Source organism: Oncorhynchus gorbuscha, linkage group LG05 (assembly GCF_021184085.1).
Source record: "Oncorhynchus gorbuscha isolate QuinsamMale2020 ecotype Even-year linkage group LG05, OgorEven_v1.0, whole genome shotgun sequence".
Taxonomy (NCBI): domain Eukaryota; kingdom Metazoa; phylum Chordata; class Actinopteri; order Salmoniformes; family Salmonidae; genus Oncorhynchus; species Oncorhynchus gorbuscha.
The window spans coordinates 71,100,829-71,126,257 of NC_060177.1; the positions used below are offsets into that span (position 1 = coordinate 71,100,829).

The 25,429-nt window shown below is 41.9% G+C and overlaps 2 protein-coding genes and 1 pseudogene across 2 annotated transcripts; 1 reads left to right on the forward strand and 2 right to left on the reverse strand.

Annotated features, from left to right (window-relative positions):
* The first annotated feature begins 10,544 nt into the window (after positions 1–10,544).
* On the forward strand, positions 10,545–10,600 carry LOC124036780 (annotated as a pseudogene).
* A 2,338-nt stretch (positions 10,601–12,938) lies between these two features.
* Positions 12,939–15,738, reverse strand: LOC124036453 (proliferating cell nuclear antigen-like). The gene is made up of 6 exons (XM_046351058.1): positions 15,310–15,738; positions 14,467–14,564; positions 14,198–14,265; positions 13,850–14,044; positions 13,487–13,610; positions 12,939–13,385 (listed from the first exon to the last, which is right to left on the reverse strand). The coding sequence occupies exons 1-6, from the start codon at positions 15,528–15,530 to the stop codon at positions 13,309–13,311; spliced, it is 783 nt and encodes a 260-aa protein (XP_046207014.1). The 5' UTR covers positions 15,531–15,738; the 3' UTR covers positions 12,939–13,308.
* Positions 15,739–16,356: 618 nt separating this feature from the next.
* On the reverse strand, positions 16,357–24,300 carry LOC124036452 (putative aminopeptidase W07G4.4). The gene is made up of 16 exons (XM_046351057.1): positions 24,096–24,300; positions 22,365–22,406; positions 22,175–22,265; positions 21,924–22,072; positions 21,717–21,825; positions 21,331–21,458; positions 21,076–21,175; positions 20,671–20,746; positions 20,254–20,339; positions 20,032–20,136; positions 19,835–19,910; positions 19,519–19,637; positions 19,109–19,192; positions 18,941–18,998; positions 17,018–17,199; positions 16,357–16,922 (listed from the first exon to the last, which is right to left on the reverse strand). The coding sequence occupies exons 1-16, from the start codon at positions 24,104–24,106 to the stop codon at positions 16,788–16,790; spliced, it is 1,551 nt and encodes a 516-aa protein (XP_046207013.1). The 5' UTR covers positions 24,107–24,300; the 3' UTR covers positions 16,357–16,787.
* Positions 24,301–25,429: the final 1,129 nt, after the last annotated feature.

Sequence of the window (25,429 nt, forward strand, 5' to 3'; positions counted from 1 at the left end):
AATGATTTATTTCAGCTTTTATTTCTTTCATCACATTCCCAGTGGGTAAGAAGTTTACATACACTCAATTAGTATTTGGTAGCATTGCCTTTAAATTGTTTAACTTGGGTCAAACGTTTCTGGTAGCCTTCCACAAGCTTCCCACAATAAGTTGGGTGAATTTTGGCCCATTCCTCCTGACAGAGCTGGTGTAACTGAGTCAGGTTTTTAGGCTTCCTTGCTCGCACGCGCTTTTTCAGTTCTGCCCACAAATGTTCTATAGGATTGAGGTTAGGGCTTTGTGATGGCCACTCCAATACCTTGACTTTGTTGTCCTTAAGCCATTTTTCCACAACTTTGGAAGTATGCTTGGGGTCAATGTCCATTTGGAAGACCCATTTGCGACCAAGCTTTAACTTCCTGACTGATGTCTTGAGATGTTGCTTCAATATATCCACATAAATTTCCTCCCTCATGATGCCATCTATTTTGTAAAGTGCACCAGTCCATCCTGCAGCGAAGCATCCCCACAACATGATGCTGCCACCCCTGTACTTCACGGTTGGGATGGTGTTCTTCGCCTTGCAAGGCTCCCCCTTTTTCCTCCAAACATAATGATGGTCATTATGGCCAAACAGTTCTATTTTGTTTCATCAGAACAGAGGACATTTCTCCAAAAAGTACGATCTTTGTCCCCATGTGCAGTTACAAACAGTAGTCTGGCTTTTTTTAATGTAGGTTTTGGAGTAATGGCTTCTTCCTTGCTGAGCGGCCTTTCAGGTTATGTTGGTAATGGAATCGTTTTACTGTGGATATAGATATTTTTGTAGCTGTTTCCTCCAGCATCTTCACACGGTCCTTTGCTGTTGTTCTGGGATTGATTTGCACCTTTCGCACCAAAGTCTCCTTCCTGAGTGGTATGGCGGCTGCGTGGGCCCATGGGGTTTATACTTGCATACTATTGTTTGTACAGATGAACGTGGTACCTTCAGCCGTTTGGAAATTGCTCCCAATGATGAACCAGACTTTATTTTCTGAGGTCTTGGCTGATTTCTTTTGATTTTCCCATGATGTCAAGCAAAGAGGCACTGAGTTTGAAGGTAGGCCTTGAAATACATCCACAGGTACACCTCCAAATGGCTCAAATTGGCTCAAATGATGTCAATCAGAAGCAACTAAAGCCATGACATCGTTTTCTGGTATTTTCTAAGGTGTTTAAATGCACAGTCAACTTAGTGTATATGTAAACTTCTGACCCACTGGAATTGTGATACAGTGAATTATAAGTGAAATAATCTGTCTGTAAACAATTGTTGTAAAAATGACTTGTGTCATGCATAAAGTAGATGTGCTAACTGACTTGCCAAAACTATAGTTTGTTAACAAGAAATGTGTGGAGTGGTTGAAAAATATAAGTGTATGTAAACTTCCGACTTCAACTGTACATATTACCTCAATTACCTCAACTACTTCATACCCCTGAACATTGACTCAGTACCGGTACCCTTGTATATAGTCTCGTTATTGTTATTTTATTGTGTTACTGTTTCCTTTTTTAATGTTCGCAAAAAAACATTTTGTCTATAAAGTGTTGGGAAATGACTCGCAAGTAAGCATTTCACAGAAAAGTCTACACCTGTTGTATTCAGCGCATGTGACAAATAAAATTTGATTTGATCTATATAGCTGTTATATGACCTGGCTCTTTACACAGAACACTTATATTGGTGTGTGTGTGATGTCTCTCCATCCTATCACTCCACAGATTTCCTTGAAATTCATTCTAGAAACTGGGATTTGAGGACAACCACACACAGTAACACACACACGCTCACACAGTCCCTTATATGCCTTAATCTATAGTTTCTCTAAAGCTCTCTGATCTTACTATTAAAACACAGAGCAGTGCTATAGGACAGTGCACCTCATTCATCCATATAAATGTCCCTCTGTTCCTGCAATGGATATTCTTAAAAGCTTTGCAATCATTGATTGTTTCTGATATGTGCAGTATTCCATTTAAAGGAGGAAGATGTAAATTCAATACAATGTTTTCTTCTCATTAACCCCTACTAGTCTAATCCTGTAGACGGTGACATCCACTAAGCTAACATATGGAGCTGTTTTATTAATATATTATATTATTATTATAATATATTATAATATATTAATAATATAAGACGGACCACTTAGCTATTTGATTTGGAGTTTTAGGACCCCTGTAAACCAATACGTTTAGCCTTTATTAAAGCCTTCATGGTGGAGCTTTAGGAAGTGGATGGAACAAAACACAGCCCAGAGACACAAAACACAGCTTATCTTGGAGGTGGGGTGGGGGCGATGGAGGGAGACACGTTGTAGCCTTGGAAACGGTTGCTAAGTAGCGGGGCGAAGGATGCCTGGACAGAGGGACCGAGATGGAACTGTGAGGAGGGATGAGGAGAGAAAAGAGGGGGAGACGTGTGTGTGTGTGTGTGTGTGTGTGTGTGTGTGTGTGTGTGTGTGTGTGTGTGTGTGTGTGTGTGTGTGTGTGTGTGTGTGTGTGTGTGTGTTGAACAGTATGTGAATCGAGTCACTCATACACACATGGAACTCTAAAGTGCTTTTGCACTCCGTGGACCCTGCCTTTGGTGGGATAAAAATAACCAGGTTCTGGCTATCCAACACACGCCACTGTATCCTACAGACACACACACACAGACACACACACAGTGCTAGCCTCGGTTTGTGTTGGTAAATAGACAGCTACGAAAAATATAGATGACATTCTCTATTCCACCATCAAACAGAAAACAGACACACAGGTACTGTACTAACACACACACACACACACACACACACACACACACACACACACACACACACACACACACACACACACACACACACACACACACACACACACACACACACACACACTTCCATTCAATCTACTCTTACTTGAGTGTATTCCACATGATGCCTAGTTGAACTAAAACCTCTGTACCCTCTGTTTTTTCTCCTTTCCTCTGTCTATCCCTTCTCCACTCTCTTTTATCCTCTCCTTTCCTCTGTCTATCCCTTCTCCACTCTCTTTTATCCTCTCCTTTCCTCTGTCTATCCCTTCTCCACTCTCTTTTATCCTCTCCTTTCCTCTGTCTATCCCTTCTCCACTCTCTTTTATCCTCTCCTTTCCTCTGTCTATCCCTTCTCCACTCTCTTTTATCCTCTCCTTTCCTCTGTCTATCCCTTCTCTCTCTTTTATCCTCTCCTTTCCTCTGTCTATCCCTTCTCCACTCTCTTTTATCCTCTCCTTTCCTCTGTCTATCCCTTCTCCTCTCTCTTTTATCCTCTCATTTCCTCTGTCTATCCCTTCTCCACTCTCTTTTATCCTCTCCTTTCCTCTGTCTATCCCTTCTCCACTCTCTTTTATCCTCTCCTTTCCTCTGTCTATCCCTTCTCCACTCTCTTTTATCCTCTCCTTTCCTCTGTCTATCCCTTCTCCACTCTCTTTTATCCTCTCCTTTCCTCTGTCTATCCCTTCTCCACTCTCTTTTATCCTCTCCTTTCCTCTGTCTATCCCTTCTCCTCTCTCTTTTATCCTCTCTCATTTCCTCTGTCTATCCCTTCTCCACTCTCTTTTATCCTCTCCTTTCCTCTGTCTATCCCTTCTCCACTCTCTTTTATCCTCTCCTTTCCTCTGTCTATCCCTTCTCCACTCTCTTTTATCCTCTCCTTTCCTCTTTATCCCTTCTCCACTCTCTTTTATCCTCTCCTTTCCTCTGTCTATCCCTTCTCCACTCTCTTTTATCCTCTCCTTTCCTCTTTATCCCTTCTCACTCTCTTTTATCCTCTCCTTTCCTCTGTCTATCCCTTCTCCACTCTCTTTTATCCTCTCCTTTCCTCTGTCTATCCCTTCTCCACTCTCTTTTATCCTCTCCTTTCCTCTGTCTATCCCTTCTCCACTCTCTTTTATCCTCTCCTTTCCTCTGTCTATCCCTTCTCCACTCTCTTTTATCCTCTCCTTTCCTCTTTATCCCTTCTCCACTCTCTTTTATCCTCTCCTTTCCTCTGTCTATCCCTTCTCCTCTCTCTTTTATCCTCTCCTTTCCTCTGTCTATCCCTTCTCCTCTCTCTTTTATCCTCTCCTTTCCTCTGTCTATCCCTTCTCCACTCTTTTATCATCTCATTTGCTCTGTCTATCCCTTCTCCACTCTCTTTTATCCTCTCCTTTCCTCTGTTTCTTTTATCTCTCATTTGCTCTGTCTATCCCTTCTCCACTCTCTTTTATCCTCTCCTTTCCTCTGTCTATCCCTTCTCCACTCTCTTTTATCCTCTCCTTTCCTCTGTCTATCCCTTCTCCACTCTCTTTTATCCTCTCCTTTCCTCTGTCTATCCCTTCTCCACTCTTTTATCATCTCATTTGCTCTGTCTATCCCTTCTCCACTCTCTTTTATCCTCTCCTTTCCTCTGTCTATCCCTTCTCCACTCTCTTTTATCCTCTCCTTTCCTCTGTCTATCCCTTCTCCACTCTTTTATCATCTCATTTGCTCTGTCTATCCCTTCTCCACTCTCTTTTATCCTCTCCTTTCCTCTGTCTATCCCTTCTCCACTCTCTTTTATCCTCTCCTTTCCTCTGTCTATCCCTTCTCCACTCTCTTTTATCCTCTCCTTTCCTCTGTCTATCCCTTCTCCACTCTCTTTTATCCTCTCCTTTCCTCTGTCTATCCCTTCTCCACTCTCTTTTATCCTCTCCTTTCCTCTGTCTATCCCTTCTCCTCTCTTTTATCCTCTCCTTTCCTCTGTCTATCCCTTCTCCACTCTCTTTTATCCTCTCCTTTCCTCTGTCTATCCCTTCTCCTCTCTCTTTTATCTCCTTTCCTCTGTCTATCCCTTCTCCACTCTCTTTTATCCTCTCCTTTCCTCTGTCTATCCCTTCTCCACTCTCTTTTATCCTCTCCTTTCCTCTGTCTATCCCTTCTCCACTCTCTTTTATCCTCTCCTTTCCTCTGTCTATCCCTTCTCCACTCTCTTTTATCCTCTCCTTTCCTCTGTCTATCCCTTCTCACTCTCTTTATCCTCTCCTTTCCTCTGTCTATCCCTTCTCCACTCTCTTTTATCCTCTCCTTTCCTCTGTCTATCCCTTCTCTCTCTTTTATCCTCTCCTTTCCTCTGTCTATCCCTTCTCCACTCTCTTTTATCCTCTCCTTTCCTCTGTCTATCCCTTCTCCACTCTCTTTTATCCTCTCCTTTCCTCTGTCTATCCCTTCTCTCTCTTTTATCCTCTCCTTTCTCTGTTATCCCTTCTCCACTCTCTTTTATCCTCTCCTTTCCTCTGTCTATCCCTTCTCCACTCTCTTTATCCTCTCCTTTCCTCTGTCTATCCCTTCTCCACTCTCTTTTATCCTCTCCTTTCCTCTGTCTATCTTTTATCCTCTCCTTTCCTCTGTCTATCCCTTCTCCACTCTTTTATCATCTCATTTGCTCTGTCTATCCCTTCTCCACTCTCTTTTATCCTCTCCTTTCTATCTTCCTCAGTTATGAAATATGAATGACAGAAAGCGGACACAGACGACATGCAATTCATATGCTAATCCATGTGGGTTGGATTTCCGCAGTGCCGGGCCACATTCAGTGAATACACAAGTTCACTTTAAATCAATTTGGATTAAAGCATCTGCTAATTGAACCTTTTGTTTTTATATTAAAATTATATTATATGTGTTATTGGAACTTCTCTCAATCACCGAAACAGTGCTTACTTACTTGCTTATGGTAACTCAATTCATCAGATGATGGTACGCATAGTTCTCTGTTAATCATGACAGTAGATGTCGGTAGATGTTGTCCACGTATGTTTCATGTGGTCTTCCACTGTGAGACCACTGGTGGCCAGCTGATGATGCCTGAAAGATACAGAAACTGTATTGAAGATGAAAATAATAAACACAAATCATAAGACCAAGTAGGACATGGACAGACACGCAGTCCGTGTATATTCCTGAATGGTAGATAAGTGGGAAAAACATGAATTTGAAATAGTCTGGAAAGATTTCATCTATTTAGGCAGCGGTGGTTGTGTTTTGGTAGCAGCCTTGAGTAGTTATTTGTTTGACAACAGACAAGCATTCATACAATGAGAATACAAAACATTAAGAACACTGCTCTTTATATGACATAGACTGACCAGGTGAATTCAGGTGAAAACTATGATCCCTTATTGATGCCACTTATTAGATCCACTTCAATTAGTGTAGATGAAAGGGAGGAGACATGTTTAAGAAGGATGTTTAAGCCTTGAGACAATTGAGACATGGATTGTATATATGTGCCGTTCAGAGGGTGAATGGGCAAGACAAAAGATTGAAGTGCCTTTGAACAGGGTATGGTAGTAGATGCCAGGTGTACCAGTTTGTGTCAAGACTTGCTGTGTTTTTCACAACCAACAGTTTGTGAAACACCATCCAAAGGACATCCAGCCAACAACCAGCCAACTTGACACAACTGTGGGAAGCAGTGGAGTCAACATGGGCCAGCGTCCCTGTGAAACGATTTCGACACCTTGCAGAGTCCTTGCCCTGCCGAATTGAGGCTGGAAAGTGTTCCTAATGTTTGGTATACTCAGTGTCGATACAGGCATGAATGAATGGTATACATATGTAACTGGCATGTCCTAAATGGATACAGGTGTAACTGACATATTCTAAATGGATACAGGTGTAACTGGCGTATTCTAAATGGATACAGGTGTAACTGGCGTATTCTAAATGGATACAGGTGTAACTGACGTATTCTAAATGGATACAGGTGTACCTGACGTATTCTAAATGGATACAGGCGTAACTGACGTATTCTAAATGGATACAGGTGTAACTGACGTATTCTAAATGGATACAGGTGTAACTGACGTATTCTAAATGAATACAGGTGTATCTGACGTATTCTAAATGGATACAGGTGTAACTGACGTATTCTAAATGGATACAGGCGTAACTAACGTATTCTAAATGGATACAGGTGTAACTGGCATATTCTAAATGGATACAGGTGTATCTGACAAATGGATACAGGTGTAACTGACATATTCAAAATGGATACAGGTGTATCTGACGTATTCTAAATGGATACAGGTGTAACTGGTGTATTCTAAATGGGTACAGGTATACCTGACGTATTCTAAATGGGTACAGGTGTATCTGACGTATTCTAAATGGATACAGTTGTAACTGGCGTATTCTAAATAGATACAGGTGTAACTGGCGTATTCTAAAGAGATACAGGTGTAACTGATGTATTCTAAATGGATACAGATGTAACTGGCGTATTCTAAATGGATACAGGTGTAACTGGCATATTCTAAATGAATACAGGTGTATCTGACAAATGGATACAGGTGTAAATTAGGTATTCGAAATGGATACAGGTGTATCTGACGTATTCTAAATGGATACAGTTGTAACTGGCGTATTCTAAATAGATACAGGTGTAACTGACGTATTCTAAATGGATACAGGTGTAACTGGCGTATTCTATATGGATACAGGTGTAACTGGCGTATTCTAAATGGATACAGGTGTAACTGACATATTCTAAATGGATACAGGTGTAACTGACGTATTCTAAATGGATACAGGTGTAACTGACGTATTCTAAATGGATACAGGCGTAACTGACGTATTCTAAATGGATACAGGTGTTATCTCACGTATTCTAAATGGATACAGGTGTAACTGACGTATTCTAAATGGATACAGGTGTACCTGACATATTCTAAATGGATACAGGTGTAACTGACGTATTCTAAATGGATACAGGTGTAACTGGTGTGTCCTTGACTTGTGCGGCCAGTCTTCCTTGCACACGTCAATATATCTATAGGACTAACTCTGGAGGGAGAACATTTGGCCATCAGAATTCTCTCGATTTTCCTGTCTCTTACTTCTCTTTTCATCTATCTCCCGCTCTCCTTTTCTCTCTCTTGATCTCCCCCTTCCCTGCTCCCTCTACACCAGGGGAGAACGACTGGTCCCTGTACACCAGGGGAGAACGACTGGTCCCTCTCGTTGAAGACACAAAGTTCAAGGCCGACCGCCGTACTGCAGGAATTGTTTTCAGAAAATAGGATCCCCATTATAATGAAGGGGAAATGGCGATCTTTGTGGTCAATCTTCATGTAAATAAATACACATTTGAAGGAAATCATGGTACCAATATTACTTTTATAACACCAGATGTATGTCCTTGAAGAGATTATTTTTAAATCACACAGAATAAATTATAAGGATAATTTAGTAGCTAATATCATCCTGCAGTACCCCGGTCAGTCTTCAATTTGAGGAGCAGCACTGAGCTACCCTCAAAGCTCACTTCATCGAGTAGCTCAAACTTTGCATGTGAGGTCTACATAAATCTCCCACGAGACGCCATTTTACCAACTTCCTGGACTGCAATTCCAAACACTTAACAGACACACCCTCTCAAATTAAGTGGACACTTCTGATGACGTTTCATGATATCTGAGGAGTTTACACTTGCAGGGCAAGGGAGGAAGGAATTTTAAATGGACCACATTTGCCCGGATATTCGTCCTCGTTTATCCCACGACGATTGTGTTTTCAGCCACTGGTAACTTGTGGGTGCTTTATATGCGCTACAGTCAATTATGATTGCATGTCTACTTGTATTAAATATATAATTATTCATATACGCATACTGTATGATAGCTAGCAAATTAATTAGCTAACTAACGTTAACCTGCCTAGCTGGAACTTCTGAAGTAGGATTTATTTTTATTTTTACAATTTCCAAAAGCTAACCAAACAAAAACATAATTGCTGAAAACGAGGGCTGAGGGGCTTACGTTGCAAACTTCCCTTGCTTGGCTAATGATTTGGACCGACGACAAATATGGCCGCAGGGATTCCCCCAAGGGCATAAAATGAGGATAAATGAATAAGGGTGTGTCTTTTATGAGTTTGAAACGCAGCCCTGGGTTTCAAATGCGCTATTGAGTCTTCAGATAGGAATGAATGGTGTCACGTGATAAATGTAGTCTTTGCGCTGTACCCACCTAGGTATACCTTGACTCACAGAGTAAGACCAAAGTGACTTGCTCTCCTCCCTCTCTCCATTAGCGATCCCCTGACTTTTACTATCTCACTCTGTCGTTTCTCTGTCTCGGTCTGGGTGACCCACACTCATTGAGAAGAGTTTAACGCAGCTCTGTATTAACTCATTTCCCTCTGCCTCAGAGAAAACTATAGCACTTACTATAGAATTATGTTGTAAACTGTACAACACTAGACTCCACACTGTAGTATCCCTCGTTCATGTGTTGTACTACAGTATACTATAGACCGCAAAAACACTACAGTAATCAGTATTTAATTTGCATATACCCTGGCCATTCCCCTCCCTAATATCCCAATTGGTGTCACCTATAAGTGACTGGAGGCTGCTATAACAGCCAGTCTCCAGTCTTCTGGGAAGGCTTTCCACTAGATGTTCAAACATTCCTGCGGGGACTTGCTTCCATTCAGCCATTAGAACATTCATGAGGTTGGGCACTAATGGATGATTAGGCCTGGCTCGCAGTTGGCTTTCCAATTCATCCCAAAGGTGTTCGATGGGTTTGAGGTCAGGGCTCTGTGCAGGCCAGTCAAGTTCTTCCACACTGATATCAACAAATCATTTCTGTATGGACCTCGCTTTGGCCACAGGGGCCATGTCATTCTGAATGATGGAAACACAAAAAACATCAACCACAACCACACATCCCACCAGTATCCTGAAAAACATCAACCACAACCACACATCCCACCAGTATCCTGAAAAACATCAACCACAACCACACATCCCACCAGTATCCTGAAAAACATCAACCACAACCACACATCCCACCAGTTTCCTGAAAAACATCAACCACAACCACACATCCCACCAGTTTCCTGAAAAACATCAACCACAACCACACATCCCACCAGTTTCCTGAAAAACATCAACCACAACCACACATCCCACCAGTTTCCTGAAAAACATCAACCACAACCACACATCCCACCAGTTTCCTGAAAAACATCAACCACAACCACACATCCCACCAGTTTCCTGAAAAACATCAACCACAACCACACATCCCACCAGTTTCCTGAAAAACATCAACCACAACCACACATCCCACCAGTATCCTGAAAAACAAGTTTCCATCCCCTACTTTCTATTTTTAATAAAGTTATTCACCCCCCCCCCAACCATACCCTAAACTGGGTTTGTATCCTATTCCCAACCCTTCCTCTTAAACCTAACCCCATCACCTGTTTTATCCTCTTTAAAAATATATATTCATTCGTTTTTTTAAATCAAGTCGAGGAAGACAAAAGGTGAACTCCACCACCCCTCCCTCCCCCTTGTACATTGTCAAACCTGATCTTCAACCAGACAGCTACACTGAGAAGAGGGATAGAAGGCATGATACCCTGAGATGTCCCTACCAGTCCCAAAGTTTGTTGTGTATATCTCCAAGTTATAGAAAAGAGCAGCTCTTAACTATCTGTACAGACTCCAGTCCTAAATACCTACAGGCTATGGAATATTTGCTCTTTTAGTATTTGTCCAGTAGGTTTCCTCAAGGAGAAAGACCACATGTATATTACAAAAATAACTAAACAAAAACACAAGAGTAAATACTACAATCATGTCCGCAACACTACATTGAATACAGCAAAAACACTAGTGTATACTATCGTATTTATACCGTAGTGTACTATACTATTTTTTCATGTGAGGGGAGAGAGCAATAGAGACGATTGACACGCAAGCCTAAGTATTCTCAGTACTGGATAATCTCCTTTTGCATCTGAGGGGAGGGGGACACAGAGGCCGCGTCTCACCCTGTCCCCTTATCTCACCCCGTCTCTGGCGCAAATCCCAGTCCTCTAAAAAGCAGTTTACAGACCAGACAGAAAAAGCAGAGGGAACGAGAAAGGAATGGACTAGAGAGATAAGTGCAGTAGAGTAATGAGCAGAAAAGGCTGAATAGACAGAAAGGGCACTCCAGGCCAGAGAGAAAAGCTAACTGTATACAAAACATGTAAAGCAGAGAAGGAAAACTCTATAGGCTAAATTTATGAGATGTCTGGCTCAAGAGATGTGAAGGGGTGAATTGTTAGACTGTGCAGCAGTAATGCTTGTTAATGTACTTTTAAATTATTAGAATACTTGGGCAGAAATAACTATATAAGACAAATGCAGGGGCTACGCAGAGACAGACCTGTCACCAGAGGAAGACTGATAAATGGAAGTGTCCAGTTGAACCGTCATAGCTGCCTCAATATTTCATTAACCACTCACATATAGAATTAATCAGAAGTCCACCTAAGTTTGTAACCAGAGAAGGATGGAAGCATTGCCTGGAGCAACCTGAGGCAGTAGTTATTTTTACCTTCAGTAGAAATTGGTCACAGAACCCATGATGATTTAACTTGAAATGAAGGTTGAGGGGGAAAAAAACTAATTTCTCCCCTGGTTGCTGTGGATACTAACGCAATGCAGCTCAGCAGATTAGTTTTGAGAGAGCCTGTGGTAGCTGGGAAAGGGATAATGTAGAAATGCAATCTACAGTGAGATTATAATCCAGCCCTCCCCTTTGTTGCTTTTGGGCTGGTTGAACCCAGTGAAGTGCTAAAATTGAGTATACATCTGAAGCCAGATGTACCGATGGGATTAGGGTTTTAGAAAACCCAGACTGACAAGAGCTGTGTTGGCTAGGCCCGTAGAGAGAATTGCTAGAGGACATAACCTATTCACTTATAGCATGAGTGCCAGTGGTTGTGCCATAATGCCAAACAGTTTGGTTTGACAATGACAGTTGTCAAGGGCAAACAGATCTGGGTCCAAGCTACTATTTACAGCAGTCAAAACGGTTTTGATTGTAAAAAGCTTGGATTTTGATTGCTATAGCCTGGTCCCAGATCTGTGTGCCCTTGACAACTGTCATTGTCAAACCAAAGAAGCATTTTAAGACTAGGTAGAAACCACATATCTGTGATCAACTCACATTACACCAATCGGTAGGGGGATTGAAGAAATACCAGACCCTATATGGTTTGTGGGAACTAGCAGGATCAGTGGGTCCCCCAGGGGATGGTTGAGCTAACCTAGGCTAATGCGATTAGCATGAGGTTGTTAGTAACAAGAACATTTCCCAGGACATATCTGATATTGCCAGAAAGATTAACAAGAAGTTTAAGCTAACTGCATGGTACAATTTACAGTAGCTATTACAGTTAACACCATGCTATTGTTTTAGAGTGCACAATTTTGAACATGAAGTTATTAATAAACAAATTAGGCACATTTGGGCAGTCTTCATACATTTTGAACAGAAATGCAATGTTTCATCGGATCAGTTTAAAATTTGGCACACTTGCCATCTAGTGGCAAAAATCAAAATTGCACCTGGCCTGGACTAATGTTATGGCCTCTTGCATCAGACAATAAAAATAAAGTACTTTCTTTTATCAGATCTAACGCGTTATATTCTCCTACATTAATTTCACATTTCCACAAACGTAAGCGTTTCCTTTCAAATGGTATCAAGAATATGCATATCCTTGCTTCAATGCTTGTGCTATAGGCAGTTAGATTTGGGTGTGTCGTTTTAAGCAAAAAAAAATGAAAAGGGCAGATCCTTATTAAAACATGCACCAATTGTCTAAATACTTTGGTAAATTAATCTGGAAAAAGTTTCCCTTAAAAACAAGAGTATGTTAAGAGGCATATATTATTTTTCAGGGACACAGATCAACCCCAATACTGGAATAAACATGTGTTCAAACAAGATTTTCCATTGCAAGTAATTTGTCAAACTGGTCCATCTATGCCCAGGAAAACTGCAAATGAAATAGCACTGAGAAAGTTCTGATTATTTTATAGTCATGGGCCCCACCTCGTGGTAGCAGATAGAAAATACATATTGTAAATCAAAATCAAATTATTTATTTATTGGGGTTCAAGAATAAAAAGTTGGAGTGGTGAACATGACCACAGAACATATATACAGACATATCTACAAACTGGAATGAGCATTTGTTTTCCAGACAGAAGAGGGAACAAGGGGAGCATGGAGTTCTGTTGATCTTCCTCACAGACAGCTGGCCAGGTAAGATTAGCAACTAAAAAGTCAGTAAAACTGCTGATAAACAAACGTATCCAAATAAAACACTATAGCGATGCAATGATGCAGACAAAGTCAGCCAGCCATCTCTTTCCCACCCGCCAACAAGATCCTCCTCCCACCCACAGGAAGGAACATGAACCCCCCCCCCCATTGGAAATTTGGACCAGGGAGGTTTAGGAAGCCTCCTCGTCAATCTTGGGCGCCAGGTAGTACTTGACATGGCCCATGTCAGCTATCTTGTACTCCACCACTGTCAAAGAAAAGATCAGCCAGACATCAGAAAACAATGTACAGTACCTTATAGGCTGTGTGTATGGGGTAGAGGTTATGGGGCAGGAGCAGGTTACCTACCTAGGGGGATGTCTGCAGACATGCTTAGGATGACTGTCTTAGAGAGGGGTGTGGCCTTGGTGAAGAAGTTGAGGTAGTTGAGAGCAAAGATCAGCTGGACTGGCTCGTTCATCTCAATACTCACCTAAGAGGAAGGAATGGGAGAGAAAATATTTACATTTAATTCAACATCGAAGCTTCCAGTGATCCCAGACAAAACTGCAAATCTGTTGTCCAAGAGAACAACCTTTACCGAGCTGATGGCCATTCTGGCTGACATGTTCATTGTCCATCTGACATGCAGTTTCTCACACTTCACCCCAGGGATCAAATTATATAGGGAATAATTTGGGATACAGACCCAGGTCTCCTCCCCATACGTACCGCTTCCTCCTCCTTGTCCACGTTGCTGGTTTGGGACAGCTTGACGTTGCCAGTGCCCAGCTCCCCCGTGGCCGAGAACTTAACGCCATCCTTGGCGCAAGAGATCATGACGGCGTCACCAATCTGAGACAGGTCACGGCAGATACGGGCAAACTCCCCCGATGGCATCTTGACCACACAGCTGTACTCCTGCTCCTAGAGGGTAAGAGAGGGGTGAGAACGTGACAACCAACATGGCATGGTCTGGTGACAAGTGTCAAACGCTACTGCCACAAGTATGGTTCAAATAGCACACTCTAAAGAGAAGTTTAGAACTTTTACTTAATTGAATATTGGGAGAACACTTACTGGGATTCCCAACTGTTCTACATCGAGATCCATCAACTTCATCTCATAGTCCGACACTTTCTCCTGGTCTAAGAGAAGAACAGGTTAACACTGACATCTAATTAAACATTTAATACATGACCAAGCATATATGATAGCAGTGGTTTACCATGGGTCCAGGGAATTCAAGTCGTCCTACTACAGATTAAATTCTTCTATCATTCCAGCTGCAAAATGAAATATCCCTACTGTAAAAGTATAGATATTACTTGATGGATAAAGGTACTCACTGAGTGTCTCGAAGACTAGGGCAAGTGTGTCTGCGTTGTCCTCTGCTCTGAGAGTGATGATGTCCTCATTTCCAGCACACTTCAGGATCTTTGACATACTAGGAGGGAGAGTGGTAGACCAGTCATAATTTCACTCAAAAAAAGCTTGCTGAAGCACAAAATATGAAAATTGATTTGATATGCTTTGTTTATACGGCAATATTTTTATTAGCATATTTAAACCTGCTCTTTCCATAGGCTGTGTATGTCAATCAAATGCAATTTTGGTTAGGCCGTCATGACACTGCACGGAGCACCATTGTCTAGAAGCTCTGCTACACGTTAGTGGCTAAATTATACATAAGCATTTATGAGATAATATACAAAGTGATTTCATATAGCTAGTAAACGTGATCGTATGCTCCATTTAGCAAACAGCCAACTTCAAACAATAGTGACTGACGTCACCTGAACTTGGCGGGTTCGCGAAATTCCCGCCAACCTTCAACCAGCGATTTGGCGCTCAAGTGACGTCACTTTCAAAAGGCGGCTTTATTACATGCATGTTACGCTGCAACCGGTCGACATCAGTTTTCCAGGAAAAAAACATTGTCTACAAACTTTTAACTTCTGAAAATAACACGAGGCGTTGCACGAGACTTGAACGTCAAAAATGTCCTCACCACAGTAAAAAGTAGAATACTAAAGCCACGCCAACAAAAGAACATGGTTAACTTAGCTTACTAGCGACAATAAAATCTTAAACTAGTTACCTCCCTGCTAAACTAACGACATTATTGTTCTCTAGGCAAAGTAACTAACCTTGACAATCATGCTGTCATACTCAAAATCAGTTCCACTAACCTGCTAAGATTGACTCCCATTGCGAGGTTGCGGTCACAACGGTAGGAGTCGAATCCGTCGCTGCGGAGAGTGAGCTGAACTAGGGAGACGTGGGACGAGTCCATACTCTGAAGAGAGATACCCGACGAGCTCACGTCCCAACAGGCCTCCGTGATCAGGTCCTTCAGAGCCTCCAAAACCTTCTTCAGGATGGATCCCTGTACCAAGCGAGCCTCAAACATTGTCGAGTCTGTTTGTATGTAGTAGAAATACAAAATTATTTCCTGAGACCTTCTCCTTCAACTTTGGTCCTGCTGTCTAAAAATGCTGGCTTGGATTTTTAAAAAAAAATGTAAAAAAGAGCTCCCTTCCTCGCTTCTCAAAATGCGACAAGAGTTCTCTTCTCTAGTTGGAGGGGAAACGGTCTGTTGATCACAAACGCGCGCTAACGTGTCGTTTTAAGCGTCAATCGTCATTTCCGTTTAATAATGGACGCCTTCGACTCCTCCCACTGAAGAAATTGAGGCACAATAATCTCTCTTTGATATAGTTTTAGGCATTTGTTCATACGCATACGTTGATCCAAAATTGTATATGTTACAACCTATTTTCAAAATAAGGAAGTTCGATGGCGCAAAATGTTCTCCAGTTTAATTTTCAAAACAGTAAAATGACTCCGATATTTCAACCTCAGCTATGTATACATGTTCTCTGGTTTTACTTTGACTCATATTACTTTAACCCATTTGTTTGAGTGATATGCAACTGTCTATGCGCTGCTGCATTAGGTTTGTCTGAGCTTTCCCAGCATGCATTTTTTGGGAGACTTGTCATAAATTCCTATGTTTTGTTGCAAACAGTCCATGCACCATTCAAATGTATTACATTTGTCATTAAGATAAACTATAGCTTCCATATTCAGCATACAATTGTTTAAAAATGGATTTCCCCAAATAGACAACCATATTTTATATATGTGATTGGTGGCCTACCTCTAACCTATATACCTGCCATTCCACAATTCCTGGCCCTACAGATGTTAACATTGGTTATTGAAATAAGTAAACATTGAAAATCGATTATTTTATTGAAGCACACAACCATTTGACTTGCCACTCATCTCAAGTTTCACGTGTATAAATTGGATGAACACAAGAGCATGTCATTTCTCCCCTGAGAGTATTCAATACAGTGACTCATGTTAGACATGGGGGTAAAACATTTGGGACACTTAAGGTTGGATGGATATATATTAGCATGATCTTAGAAACAGAATCTATCGAACAACAACCTGAGCTCTTGGAATGTTTGAAATTAACTGCCAATATCACACCATTGATGATGTCTGTGTTCTTATTCTTTGTGTAATATATCAAATTATACTGGCACTACCATATTAGGACGGTTATATGTGATATAACTCAGGACAGAGTAGGGTACATTCTACACATTCTTATATCACAAGGTTGCTAAGCACTGGGCAGGGTGTAGTTGGGTTGCTAGGCGCTGGGCAGGATGTAGTTGGTAGCCATGGCAAGGACTGGCGCTCCGGTGGGTACACCGGGGAAAGGGCCGCTGGAGCCAGCGATGTCGATGTGAGAGTATGGCAGAGGACTGCCAGAGTCCACACCATACTAATGGAGGGAAACAAACACAGATTATGTTCGATCCAGGGCTGTGAAAAGAGCTGGAGCATTGTGTGTCTGTGTGGTGTGGGATGTGCGTGTACCTTGTCCAGCCCAGAGGCCATGATGAGGAAGGCAGCGGGGGTCTGATGTCCGCGGGGAGTAGCAGAGGATGGCAGGTTGTTGCTCTGCAGAATCTCCTCGTACTCAGACTTCCCCTTATGGAAGTCATAGTCCTCACGCCTGATACTGGACACCTCAAACAGATCACCCAGCACCTCCCCCGCTACACAGAGGGAGAAAGAAATAGGACTAACACATTAAACCATGTCCAACCCAGAAAACCCACATTCAGACCTGTAAACTCTGGTTTGAATGAATAGTATCCTGTATGTACAGTGGGGCAAAAAAGTATTTAGTCAGCCACCAATTGTGCAAGTTCTCCCACTTAAAAAGATGAGGCCTGTCATTTTCATCATAGGTACATTTCAACTATGACAGACAAAATGCGAGAAAAAAAAATCCAGAAAATCACATTGTAGGATTTTTAATGAATTTATTTGCAAATTATGGTGGAAAATAACTATGTGGTCACCTACAAACAAGCAAGATTTCTGGCTCTCACAGACCTGTAACTTCTTCTTTAAGAGGCTCCTCTGTCCTCCACTCGTTACCTGTATTAATGGCACCTGTTTGAACTTGTTATCAGTATAAAAGACACCTGTCCACAACCTCAAACAGTCACACTCCAAACTCCACTATGGCCAAGACCAAAGAGCTGTCAAAGGACACCAGAAACAAAATTGTAGACCTGCACCAGGCTGGGAAGACTGAATCTGCAATAGGTAAGCAGCTTGGCTTGAAGATATCAACTGTGGGAGCAATTATTAGGAAATGGAAGACATACAAGACCACTGATAATCTCCCTCGATCTGGGGCTCCACGCAAGATCTCACCCCGTGGGGTTAAAATGATCACAAGAACGATGAGCAAAAATTCCATAACCACACGGGGGACCTAGTTAATGACCTACAGAGAGCTGGGACAAAAGTAACAAAGCCTACCATCAGTAACACACTACACCACCAGGGACTCAAATCCTGCAGTGCCAGACGTGTCCCCCTGCTTAAGTCAGTACATGTCCAGGCCCGTCTGAAGTTTGCTAGAGAGCATTTGGATGATCCAGAAGAAGATTGGGAGAATGTCATATGGTTAGATGAAACCAAAATATAACTTTTTGGTAAAAACTCAACTCGTCGTGTTTGGAGGACAAAGAATGCTGGGTTGCACCCAAAGAACACCATATCTACTGTGAAGCATGGGGGTGGAAACATCATGCTTTGGGGCTGTTTTTCTGCAAAGGGACCAGGACGACTGATCCGTGTAATGGAAAGAATGAATGGGGCCATGTATCGTGACATTTTGAGTGAAAACAACCTTCCATCAGCAAGGGCATTGAAGATGAAACGTGGCTGGGTCTTTCAGCATGACAATGATCCCAAACACACCGCCCGGGCAACGAAGGAGTGGCTTCGTGAGAAGCATTTCAAGGTCCTGGAGTGGCCTAGCCAGTCTTCAGATCTCAACCCCATAGAAAATCTTTGGAGGGAGTTGAAAGTCCGTGTTGCCCAGCAACAGCCCCAAAACATCACTGCTCTAGAGGAGATCTGCATGGAGGAATGGGCCAAAATACCAACAACAGTGTGTGAAAACCTTCTGAAGACTTACAGAAAACATTTGACCTCTGACATTGCCAACAAAGGGTATATAACAAAGTATTGAGATAAACTTTTGTTATTGACCAAATACTTATTTTCCACCATAATTTGCAAATAAATTCATAAAAAAATCCTACAATGTGATTTCGTGGATTTTGTTTTCTCATTTTGTCTGTCATAGTTGAAGTGTACCTATGATGAAACTTACAGGCCTCTCTCATTTTTTAAGTGGGAGAACTTGCACAATTGGTGGCTGACTAAATACTTTTTTGCCCCACTGTATATGTATGCATGTGCAGAGCGTCTCACCTTTCTGCCACTGCCGGGCATTGCCAGAGCGTTGGGCAGCTCCGTTGTCCATGATGATCTAAAAGGGGACAAAAAATTTAATCAAACAAAATTGTCACCATGGCCAGTGTGTTGTATTGTACTGTGTGTGTATGGTAGAGTACAGTGTGTATATGGTCCAGTCCTCACAGAGTAGTTTGGTCCCATGGCTCTGATGGCATGTCCTGTCAGCGTGGCAATGGTAAACAGCTGAGGAGACACCTCACGTACCGCCTGGAGAGGAGATAGAGGGTATTATTACACTTGACGAAACATCCTGCCAAGAAATTAAACTTTAAACCTAATTTTACATTGTCATCAACAGCTATCCCCTAGAATGCTGCATGCAAACATATCCAGTGACACCTGTTTTGGGACTTAAACAGATATACGCACACATTAAAGGTCTTGCCCCTTGACCTGGAAGGCGTATAAAGTCACTGACTGACAGTCGGTCAGTTTTTGACAGGAAGAGGTGAGATTAAGGTGACAGAATGGGTTGGACACGAGAAACAGAGGGAGAGATGGAGAGAAGAGGGAATAGAGTTGTGTATTCTCACTTTCTCCTTCATTTCACAGAGCAGGTCGACCATCACCATGCGTCCCTCAGCGTCCGTGTTCCCCACACGAACTCTGCGACCCGCACGGGACACCACCAACTCATCAGCTACGTAGCAGTCTGAAAGAAGAGAACCACAACACACACCCCTTAAACCCTCATTCAGTCAGAGAGAGACAACACAGAGAGAGATAGGAGAGAGGGAAGACACCAACTGTACACTCATTAGGTGAAAACTATAGAAATAGAATCTTATATGAAAATCTATTTTTATTATTCCATTTGTGAAACCCCTACCCCTATGTCATCACACTGACCTGAGCCCACGCTGTTCCTGACCATCGCCATGGCACCGACCACCTTCAGATGCTTAGGCTTGAGTTTGGCCAGGACCTGACAGGACAGAACAGAGCTACATGTTAGCAGGAGTAGCAGACTATGAGGGACTATGAAACATCTCTAACTACCATCCTCTAGTGATAACTAAATAGTGTCAAAGTGCTAGTTGTTGAACCTGGAAGAACCCAGCCACGGCAGCAGCACCACACTTGTCTCTGTGCATGCCAGCCATGAAGCCACCAGCCTTGATGTCAGCTCCACCGGTGTCATAGGTGATGCCCTGAGAGAAACACACACAAACATGTTACATCCAAAAACATGTTCGTGACATGATAAGAACACCCCACCCCCTTTATCGCCACCATCATCTTCCCTTCTTCCACACTCTCCCTCTCACCTTGCCGACCAGCATCAGTGTGTGTTGGACTGGTCCTTCTCCACAGTACTGCAGCTTGATCACTCTGGCCTGGTGACGAGGCACAGCTATAAGAGACAAACACACGGATGAAAAACACAGACACACCAGACCTAGGTTCAAATACATGTAAATTTGAGTATCTGGTATTTAAAATACTTTTCTCTGTGTATTTGAGTATTTTCAAATAAACAGCCCAAAACAAGTACTTTTATTTGAGTATTTGAATGGTTATTTGTAAAAAAACAGATAGAATATTAGAGCATTTTCAAATACATGGGAGTGTATGAGTATTTTCAAATATTCAACTACTATTCAAATAAGAGATCTGAATACTTACTGTGAATGTATGTACAAGTAATTGAGATATTTGAACCCAGGTCTGACACACACACTTACCATTGGCACAGCGGTTGACAGCAGCGAGGCAAGGGTACTCCTTCTCCAGCACCTTCAGATCACTCACCACATCTACCTGAGAAAGACAGGGTGGCTCAGCTTCATCACATTAACATATTAGTGAAATACATGAGACAAGTTTAGATATGCTGGCACTACTAAAGGCTGGTACAGAATGGAGAGCTCATCTGGGTAAAGTCATATTCCCAAAAATGAAAGGTGATTGCATCTCCGAAAGAGACTTGCAACAAAGCTTTGACAAAGACCGATTGAGGTCGAAACAGATCAGCTTTTTTAACTAATAAAAAAAGCACCTGAATCACAAAATCACTTTGTTGTTGCTGTCTTTTTGGGAGATAGAAATCACCTTTTCCTTTTTGGATGTATGAGAAAATCATCTCTCACCTGCACTGGGCTGTCCTTAAAGAGGGCCTGGATGTACTCAGCTACACGAGGAGCAGCCATCCTCTCAGGATCGGACCCTCCTATGTCGCGGCAAGCCAGCCTGGAGAAAGAGAGAGATGGGGTAGTCAGCAGAAGAGAGAAAGATTGCTTTTTTAAAAACTAACAAAAACCTTTTTTCCCCAGATCTAATACATTTAAAAACCTCTCCCCATAAGAGGGATCACTAAGTTGTGAAAATGTGTGTGTGTGACCCACCGTCCACTCTCCAGAGCAGAGGCCAGATCCACCAACTCCTTCCCCTGGGCCTCCTGTTCCACCCACAGCCCCAGAACACACACCTTATACTGGCTAGGCTTCACAGACGCCTCCCTCACTTCCAGAGGCTGAGAGAGAGAAGGAAATGGAAAAAGAGAGAGTGAGAAAAAGAGACAATAAATGTCAGCACCATATTTGGTGCAAGATAATTGATTTTCTAGAGCTCCATATGTGTGCAAAGTTTATTTGAATAAGGGTATAGGGGTTTATGGTCACAGGAGTGCCTGAAAGTTCTTCAGGTCGAAACATTGTACAATAAAAAACAACTATGGGAGCATTAATCAGTGTACTGGTATATATTCTGTTTTTCATAGGATAGTTCTCACCATGTAGAGGGCGTGCAGGGCACCTAGGGCAGCCACCAGGGTGCTCCTGTCATAGCTGCTATGGCGAGGACAGACCAGAAGGGGGCGCTGCATGCCTGCTTTCATGGCCCTGAAGAAACACCCATACAGTATATGGTAATGAATGGGACACACACACACACAGTAACCTCTTGATACCATTTGTGTGTGTGTATGGTGTTGACTGACCTCTTGATGCCATTAACAGCTGCGTCACTGAAGCGTCTGACATCATCGTAGTCCCGGTTAACGGGCCCGGTGGACGCAAACACCAAGCGGTTACCAGGCAACCCCGGAACCTTCAACACCACCACCTCATCTCCCAGACCACAGTCCACCTAGAGAAAGGGAGAAAGGAGAGAGATGAGGAGGAAAAATGATAGGGGAGAGGAAAAAAGTAGTGATATATTCATCTATCTATATGTTGTTGTGTGACTCACAGAGCTGTAGTCCAGCAGAGGTGCTTTCAGACATTGCAGCTCCTTGGGCAGCGTGTCATAACTCTGCGTCACCAAGACTATTCCATCATAACTGGAGAGAACATACAGTTAGTTCTCACACACACACACACACACACACACACACACACACACACACACACACACACACACACACACACACAATACTCACTTCTGGCTCTTACAGTCAGTGGTCCACTCGATGGGCTGGACACTATAGACAGTGGTGGAAAAAGTACCCAATTGTCATACTTGAGTAAAAGTAAAGATACCTTAATAGAAAAATGACTCAAGTAAACGTGAAAGTCACCCAATAAAATACTACTTGAGTAAAAGTATTTACTTTTAAATATACTTAAGTATCAGATGTAAAAATGTAATTTGTAAAATATACTAAAGTACCAAAAGTAAAAATAATTTCACATTCCTTATATTAAGCAAACCAGAGGGCACAATGTTTTTGTTTGATTATTTTAGGGATAGCCAGGGGACACTCCAAAACTCAGACATTTACAAACAAAGCATGTGTGTTAGTGAGTCCACCAGAGCAGAGACAGTAGGGTTGACCTGGGATGTTCTCTTGATTAAGTCTGAACTGTCCTGCTAAGCATTCGAAATGTAGCTAGTACTTTTGCGTGTCAGGAAAAATGTATGGAGTAAAATGACATTATTTTAATTAGGAATGTAGTGGAGTGAAATGACATTATTTTAATTAGGAATGTAGTGGAGTAAAATGACATTATTTTAATTAGGAATGTAGTGGAGTAAAAGTGGTCAAAAATGTAAAGTAAAGATGCCCCCCAAAAACTACTTAATTAAGTAGTACTTTACACTTCTGACTATAGAGAAAAAAATAATTACAGCTCAATATTACTGGTCTTGAAGGTCCAACTCACAAACCTGGTCCCTGATTTGTATGTGACCTTGTCAACCCCATTGCTGTCATTGTCAAGCCAAACACTGTTAAGCATGATAATGAATGACAAGGAGTTGGAAATCATTATAGTACACACTGGATCTCTGGTTACCATCTAAGAATAATACAGTGAGCTGTTTTGACTGCAGAGAAAGGTGAGATAATGTATTGCTTTGCTTTCCAGTCTGGTATTCTCTGCTGCAGGGTTAGCGATTTCACTGAGACTGTGTCAAAGTCTGTCTTGCAGAGAAACCTTTGGCCTCTAGATAATCTGCAAGACTCGTATATAATCGGACTGTTAAAACTCCCTGGTTATCTCTAAAGGCACATAGTCAAGGGGACATCTCAATACTCTAAAGCCGCCCTTTTGCTTTTACCTGCACAATTCATCCACAACGCACAAGGAACAGAGAGACCTTTGAGATCCACTTTATGTTGAGTTGCAGACCATACGACTCCGACTCAGTATTTACGTATCTAGCCATAAAACGAACCATGCCTTCAGATTGAAATGGAAGGGATGTTCTAAAGACCAGTGTTACTTTTTTCTCACCCTCCCTTTCCTGTAATGTGGAGATTCATGCCTTTGTCACAAGAATAACATGTCATGTGGGGAGACTATTATATCTCTAAAAACAAGGAACACGATCTAGGAACAGAAAGTGAAAATGGCAGATTATATATTTTTTGCCATAGGCCAAGACAAACTGGGCTGTAATAAAAAGCTAGTTCGCAGCTACTTGAATGCAAAATTGCAACTATCTTGCTAATCAGCCTGTCTGTAAAAACAATAGACAGTCGTTGCGAATTGATCAAGTGGATTTAAATATGCATGCAATCCTGTCGAACAAAGCCACGGCTCAAGAAGTTAGTTCGCTCATTCATACCAGATAACAATTGATCCTACACACACGTATTTCACAAAGTATATTTTCTGACCGAATCTTTGCACGGAAAACAGCTAAATATATGAATCGGTAAGCTTACCGGGCACACATTGCTGTTCTTCCGACGTCTAGAGGGGAAGAGACAGCAAGCTGACAGAACGAAGCCTCCTTCTGGTTGATCACCTGATTTATCAACGTTCTTTAAATTTAATCATGGGAATTGTAGTTTATACATAGCAATTACTCATCGTCTCGGTCGCGGAAATGTATGCAGATTATCCATAGAAATGGTTCAGATAATCAATTGAAAGTGTTACTTACGATGCACATGCCAGAGAGCATTGACCGTTGATCTCACATACTGTGAGCACTGAGTGACAGTATCCAGTAAACTAAACTACAAACACTGGCCAGGAAGTGCACTTCTGTGCATATCTGTTCCGTAGACAAACTAGCAAGGTGAGTTTATTGATCTTCGGTCCAAAGTGCAATAATGAGACGATTTACAAGACGTTTGGCCTGATTTATATGATATCGGTAAAAACCAGCTACTTTTCATTGACTAGATTGTATTAGCAGATTTTGGTTGTGCAACGTAGAGTATATGTTGCTGGCTGCGTAATGTATACACCAGTTCCACAGCATAGGGAGAAGGGGTTAATTTGGGATTGGGCACAAGCGTTACAAGTGTTGTCTGTTGTGGTCCTCAGTGCTTGACTTCAGCAAGAACTCAGCGGAGTTGACTACTGGCACCTAAAATGTTCTACTGCTTGAGCTCCTGTTCCTCTCCTAAGTATTGTGAAGCTCCTGCACCATAATGAAGTGTTCCTATATATGTGTGTGTTTCAGAGAGTGACGTGGTTGAGTGTCAGATAGACCAGCTGGGGGTAATAGCAACAATGTTGTCTAACCTATGACTCCTGCAGCAGCCAGCCCATTGGTCAGCTCTTTTTTAATCAACCAGTCATTATGATTGATAGATTCAGCTCTCTTTTGGACCGAAGTGGCATTATTCTACTGTACTGTAAATCAGGTCACAAATCCAATAAATGTTTTGTGTGTAAATTATGTCAATCTAACTCATGTTGCATATATTTTGTGGAATTTTTGTATATTTGACTAGATTACTTATCAATTCGAGTTCTGTGTGTGTTCGGTGATCATTCTTATACAAAACATCTATTGCCATACTAAAATACCACTCACATGGCTAAATGCATGACGAGTCTTTACAGAAGTCAAGTGTGCTATAACAATGTTTCCATCCCAAATGGCACCCTATTACCTACATGACCACAGACCAAAAGTAGTACACTATATAGGGAATAAGGATGCCATTTGTGATGGAAACAGTGTCATGAAAAATATATTTTTACCTAGACAATTAGAATAAGCAGGACTACCATTAATAATTATGATAAATATTAATGGGGG

Excerpts from the sequence above, each read along its gene's own strand:
- LOC124036453 (XM_046351058.1), bottom strand. The coding sequence starts at position 15,530 with ATGTTTGAGGCTCGCTTGGTACAGGGATCCATCCTGAAGAAGGTTTTG. Across the intron at positions 14,565-15,309 it reads ATGGGAGTCAATCTTAGCAG|TATGTCAAAGATCCTGAAGT; the intron begins GTTAGTGGAACT and ends TCTCCCTCCTAG. Across the intron at positions 14,266-14,466 it reads CCTAGTCTTCGAGACACTCA|ACCAGGAGAAAGTGTCGGAC; the intron begins GTGAGTACCTTT and ends TTCTTCTCTTAG.
- LOC124036452 (XM_046351057.1), bottom strand. Across the intron at positions 21,176-21,330 it reads TCTGCTCTGGAGAGTGGACG|GCTGGCTTGCCGCGACATAG; the intron begins GTGGGTCACACA and ends CTCTTTCTCCAG. Across the intron at positions 20,137-20,253 it reads CACTGATGCTGGTCGGCAAG|GGCATCACCTATGACACCGG; the intron begins GTGAGAGGGAGA and ends TGTTTCTCTCAG.